This window comes from Entelurus aequoreus, linkage group LG12 (genome assembly GCF_033978785.1).
Source record: "Entelurus aequoreus isolate RoL-2023_Sb linkage group LG12, RoL_Eaeq_v1.1, whole genome shotgun sequence".
In the NCBI taxonomy this organism is placed as follows: Eukaryota; Metazoa; Chordata; class Actinopteri; order Syngnathiformes; family Syngnathidae; genus Entelurus; species Entelurus aequoreus.
In genome coordinates, this window is record NC_084742.1 from 43,787,561 (window position 1) to 43,794,088 (window position 6,528).

The 6,528-nt window shown below is 40.0% G+C and overlaps 1 protein-coding gene across 1 annotated transcript in view; it reads right to left on the bottom strand.

The window, feature by feature from the left end:
- LOC133662242 (pyruvate carboxylase, mitochondrial-like) overlaps positions 1 to 6,528 on the bottom strand; it is a 687,704-nt gene that overhangs the window by 46,424 nt on the left and 634,752 nt on the right. Inside the window, exon 22 of the mRNA XM_062066065.1 lies at positions 1,486 to 1,665. Within this exon, the coding sequence (XP_061922049.1) occupies positions 1,486 to 1,665 (180 nt within the window). The remainder of the gene's footprint in view (positions 1 to 1,485; positions 1,666 to 6,528) is intronic.

Here is a 6,528-nt window from a genome sequence, read left to right on the forward strand (position 1 = left end):
AGTATTGTGTTTTTCTGCACTGTTTTATTGTTTGCGAATTGTTTTCAATTGTACTCTTTTGTTGTGTGTAAATGCCCAACTAGGGACGGCGTGGCGCAGTTGAGAGAGTGGCCGTGCCAGCAACCAGAGGGTTCCTGGTTCAATCCCCAGCTTCTACCAACCTAGTCACGTCCGTTGTGTCCTTGAGCAAGACACTGCACCCTTGCTCCTGATGGGTCGTGGTTAGCGCCTTGCATGGCAGCTCCCGCCGTCAGTGTGTGAATGTGTGTGTGAATGGGTGAATGTGGAAATAGTGTCAAAGCGCTTTGAGTACCTTGAAGGTAGAACAGCGCTATACAAGTATAACCCATTTAACATTTACATTGAGAATTAGCCTTGTCTTAAATGTTGTCGTAACATGTGATCACGAAACATACTTGTCCTTATCAAATGAAGCCAGTTACAATTACAAAACACAGGGGTGTCAAACTCATTTTAGATCGGGGGCCACATGGAGAAAAATCTACTCCTAAGTGGGCCGGACTGGTAAAATCACAGCACAATAACTTATAAATAAAGACACCTTCAGATTGTTTTCTTTGTTTAAAAATAAAACAAGCACATTCTAAAAATGTACAAATCATAATGTTGTTGGGTTTTTTTTACATTTACGTGTTGCGGTTTATAGTATTCTATCTTTATTTGTCGTTATTTATACTTTCTGAATAAATTATGTGATAATGTTCATCAGTCAACTCATTGGTGTTAATTTTCAATCTATCAAGATTAAAAAAATAATATCAAAATCAAATTACAGGATGTTATTTATGTAATCTGCTCATTTTCTTCGACTGGTGCACTAACATCATGTGGTTTATTTATTTTTATTTTTTTTACATATGTAGCATCATCTATAAAGATACAAAGAATTGCTATTGCGACAACCAGTGGACACATTTAGAACAGCAGTTTCTTTCATTGAAAATTTTCGGCTCATTTATCTATTATACTTAGCAAACTCTGCCTGCGGGCCGGATAATAACCTGTCTGCGGGCTGTACGTTTGACTACACAATATGAAATGAACATGCAGATGCAGGCCCGTCCACATTTTGGTGCTGAAATTAAGCAAAAACTTGTTAAAAGGTAAACGTTTTTCGAAAACAAGCTTAAAATCACTACCGTATCTAATTAGGGGGGAATTTTAGCCGCAGGCATCATTTTTAGGTCCAGAACTATAAATTAAGTGTTGTCAGCATTAAACGGGCCCTTTAAAGGAACATCACATGATTCAATTTGTACAAGTCAACATGCAAGAAAAGGAAAAGGAAGAAGCGGGATGTAATAAATCCATATCTATTACAGATAATTCAATCACACTATATCTTTTACATGTTGACAATGGGTTTTTCTTCTATTTAAAGTTTGTTTACTTCCAGTATGAAGAACAGAGAGTAAGATCAATAAGAAAAATAGCAATGACGATCAAATGGTGTGTCTGTGCTACCTTGGATCTGAAAGGTTCTGGGAATCCTCCATGTGGTATCCCGATATAGCCCTGCAGGAACTCCACAACCGACAGCGGGAAGGACAGCTCGTCGGCCCTCTCCTCCACCTCGGCCCGGCTCAGGTCGTTCTGGACCATGAACTGGGCCAAGTCCCCCACGATCTTGGAGGAGGGTGTCACCTGAGGGGGAACACATTCGGTCTTTACTCCCACATGAGCTCCTTCAGCAAAACAAAACAGGCATTGAACATCCCGTGGCCGTTCATTGTTCATCATGGCAGACCATTACGCTAATGGAATCGTATTTGCATAATGACAAAGAGCGCAGTCTTTGTGGACTGAGTGGGACACTGACACGAGTGTCAATGACATAAAATAATGAAGGGACACTTATTTCTCCTGCTGCTAAGTGGGCCACTTTAGAGGGGCCGGGGTGAAGTCGGTTGACCTGGCAACAACGTCACCATCATAAAGCTCTCCTCGGAAAATGACAAAGAAGGCTGAGGAAGAATGAGAGGAATATTTTGGGGCCTTACCAGCAGATGAATGAATAAAGGCGCACTTAAAATACTTTTTTTCCCCTCAAAACTCGACAGTGCGCCTTATAACCCGGTGCGCCTAATGTAAGGAACAAGTTTGTTTGAGCTTACCAACCTCGAAGCAATTTTATTTGGTACATGGTGTAATGATGTGATGGCAGTCAAACATAAGAGATAAGTGTAGGCTGCACGATGATGGCAATATGACTCTAGTAAACAACACCAACATGTTATATGTTCCATTAAAAATATAGAACATTACACACGGCGCTCAAAAATCTATCAACATTTTTTAGTACGACTTTGGTAAGCTATGAAGCTGCACCGCTTGATGGATACTCGTGCTTCAACGCACAAGTATTTTTATGGTGTGTGTATAAGGTAAACATATTATCTGGCGTTTTGTTTCGCAATATTATGCAAAAGCAACTTTTCTTACCTTCTGGTACCTGCTGATCTGTATTTGGGATCTGCATAAATCCTGAAAATGTGCGCGCGTCCGCGAGTCGATAAGCTTTTTGTTATGTGATTATTGTGTGTATTATTCATCCTCTGCTGTTGCCATTTCTAATATAAAGTAGTGTAAAGTTCTTACTTATATCTGTCAGTAAACTCGCCATGAAAGCGCTAAAACATACCGGCGTAGTGAGTTTACATTATTCACCCAAGGGACTTTAGTTATTAGACAGTTTCGGTCGGAGGGTTTTTCACAGGACACATTTCCGGCGTTTGGCAACAACGTCACCATCATAAAGCTCTCCTCGGAAAATGACAAAGAAGGCTGAGGAAGAACGAGAGGAATATTTTGGGGCCTTACCAGTAGATGAATGAATAAAGACGCACTTAAACTACTTTTTTTATGAAAAACTCGACAGTGCGCCTTATAACCCGGTGTTCCTAATGTAAGGAACAAGTTTGGTTGAGCTTACCCACCTCGAAGCTATTTTATTAGGTACATGGTGTAATGATAAGTGTGACTACTAGATGGCAGTCAAACATAAGAGATAAGTGTAGGCTGCACGATGATGGCAATATGACTCAAGTAAACAACACCAAAATGTTATATGTTCCATTGAAAATATAGAACATTACACACGGCGCTCAAAAATCTATCAAAATGTTTTAGTACGCACCGCTTGATGGATTGTGATGTGCTTCAACGCACGAGTATTATTATGGTGTGTGTATAAGGTAAGACATATTATCTGGCGTTTTGTTTCGCAATATTATGCAAAACCAACTTTTCTTACCTTCTGGTACCTGCTGATCTGTATTTGGGATCTGCATAAATCCTGAAAATTTGCGCGCGTCCGCGAGTCGATAAGCTTTTTCTTATGTGATTATTGTGTGTATTATTCATCTTCCGCTGTTGCCATTTCTAATATAAAGTAGTGTGAAGTTCTTACTTATATCTGTCAGTAAACTCACCATGAAAGCGCTAAAACATACCGGTGTAGTGAGTTTACATTATTCACCCAAGGGACTTTAGTTATTAGACAGTTTCGGTCGGAGGGTTTTTCACAGGACACATTTCCGGCGTTTGGCAACAACGTCACCATCATAAAGCTCTCCTCGGAAAATGACAAAGAAGGCTGAGGAAGAACGAGAAGAATATTTTTGGGCCTTACCAGTAGATGAATGAATAAAGACACTTAAACTACTTTTTTTACTAAAAACTTGACAGTGCGCCGTATAACCCGGTGCGCCTAATGTAAGGAACAAGTTTGGTTGAGCTTACCAACCTCGAAGCTATTTTATTTGGTACATGGTGTAATGATAAGTGTGACTACTTATCATTACACCAGTAAACATAAGAGATAAGTGTAGGCTGCACGATGATGGCAATATGACTCAAGTAAACAACACCAACATGTTATATGTTCCATTGAAAATATAGAACATTACACACGGCACTCAAAAATCTATCAAAACGTTTTAGTACGACTTTGGTAAGCTATGAAGCCGCACCGCTTGATGGATATTCGTGCTTCAACGCATGAGTATTTTTATGGTGTGCGTATAAGGTAAGACATATTATCTGGCGTTTTGTTTCGCAATATCATGCGAAAGCAACTTTTCTTACCTTCTGGTACCTGCTGATCTGTATTTGGGATCTGCATAAATCCTGAAAATGTGCGCGCGTCCGCGAGTCGATAAGCTTTTTCTTATGTGATTATTGTGTGTATTATTCATCCTCCGCTGTTGCCATTTCTAATATAAAGTAGTGTAAAGTTCTCACTTATATCTGTCAGTAAACTCGCCATGAAAGCGCTAAAACATACCGGCGTAGTGAGTTTACATTATTCACCCAAGGGACTTTAGTTATTAGACCGTTTCGGTCTTGGGACTTTAGTTATTAGACCGTTTCGGTCGGACGGTTTTTCACGGGACACATTTCCGGCGTTTGGCAACAACGTCACCATCATAAAGCTGTCCTCGGAAAATGACAAAGAAGGCTGAGGAAGAACGAGAGGAATATTTTGGGGCCTTACCAGCAGATGAATGCATAAAGAGAGCGGGAACCTACCTTTATGTCACTTAGAGAGACAATTAAAATAAACTGTCAGCACAATGGATGTGCCAGACACTCGAAAAAGCTCACTTTGATTGGTTTTGGCAATAAACCAGATAATGACGTGCTTTCATCCCTTTTTTTTTTTTTAAGAGAACGGTTGTTTACAGGAACGCTCGAGGGATTGGAAGCAGTGGCAGAAATCTCCAGAGAGGCTATTAAACGGGACCTGTAGAAACTTGGAACACAATCTCGCCACAGAGTCAAGCTAAATATATAAATAAATAAAAAAACGGAAAAAGAGTAGACAGCGGCGTGACTGCGCATCCCAAGTCTCTGTGGTCCGTTGTTAGCGGCCTCTCCTGAGGACATTCTCTGCTGCTTTATTGCCGAGTTAAAGGGCCGCTTGCTCTTTGTTTTCTTCTGTGTCTTCCTTCAGGAGTGATGACGCTCGCTGCTAACTAGCAACGTTTGTCTTCACGCCGAAGCATCACTCTTCTTCTTTTTCACAACCTTTGGCGACATTTGGACGTTGTCATTTGTGATAATAAAAAAAGAACAGCCACGTTTCTCGGGCTTGTATTCGTATTTTCCTGGCGAGCGCATCAGCACGGCAGTATGAATAATTAAAAGGAAACATGGAATGCATCGCTTCACTGAGGAGTTCTCCTCACAACGGTGCACTTCTCTCTCTCATCCGTCTCCTCATGTCCGTCCTCATACACCCCATCATCCTCCATCTTCTCACTCACGCCCGTTTTTCATGTACTGTGCCCTCATGCTCCTCTTTATCATGTCCAAAGTGAAGCCTGTGGGCCCCACCCAACCAAGGACCCCGGTTTTGTAAGAGTGTAATGATCGGTGTTCATAGCTGTCAACCATAAACAGCTCAGCTTCGTCTAGCGCAGTGGTTCTTAACCTTGTTGGAGGTACCGAACCCCACCAGTTTCATATGCACATTCACCGAACCCTTCTTTAGTGAAAAATAAAATGTTTTTTTTCAAATTAAAAAAAAAGTTATATGTTTTTGGTAACACTTTAGTATGTGGAACCTATTCTAAGTAACAAATACTTAATTTAGAGTTATTTGTACACTAGGGGAACATATTCTAAGTAGGGATGTCCGATAATGGCTTTTTTGCCGATATCCGATATTGTCCAACTCTTAATTACCGATACCGATATCAACCGATACCGATATATACAGTCGTGGAATTAACACATTATTATGCCTAATTTGGACAACCAAGTATGGTGAAGATAAGGTCCTTTTTTTTTTTTAATTAATAAAATAAGATAAATAAATTAAAACCATTTTTCTTGAATAAAAAAGAAAGTAGAACAAAATAAAAACAGTTACATAGAAACTAGTAATGAATGAAAATGAGTAAAATTAACTGTTAAAGGTTAGTACTATTAGTGGACCAGCAGCACGCACAATCATGTGTGCTTACGGACTGTATCCTTTGCAGACTGTATTGATATATATTGATATATAATGTAGGAACCAGAATATTAGTAACAGAAAGAAACAACCCTTTTGTGTGATAAATAAATAAATGATAAATGGGTTATACTTGTATAGCGCTTTTCTACCTTCAAGGTACTCAAAGCGCTTTGACAGTATTTCCACATTTACCCATTCACACACACATTCACACACTGATGGCGGGAGCTGCCATGCAAGGCGCTAACCAGCAGCCATCAGAGGCAAAGGGTGAAGTGTCTTGCCCAAGGACACAACGGACGTGACTAGGAAGGTAGAAGGTGGGAATTGAACCCCAGTAACCAGCAACACTCCGATTGCTGGCACAGCCACTCTACCAACTTCGCCACGCTAAATGGGGGAGGGAGATTTTTTGGGTTGGTGCACTAATTGTAAGTGTATCTTGTGTTTTTTATGTTGATTTAATAAAAAATAAAAAAAATAAAACACACAAAAAAAACGATACTGATAATAAAAAAAACGATACCGATAATTTCAGATATTAC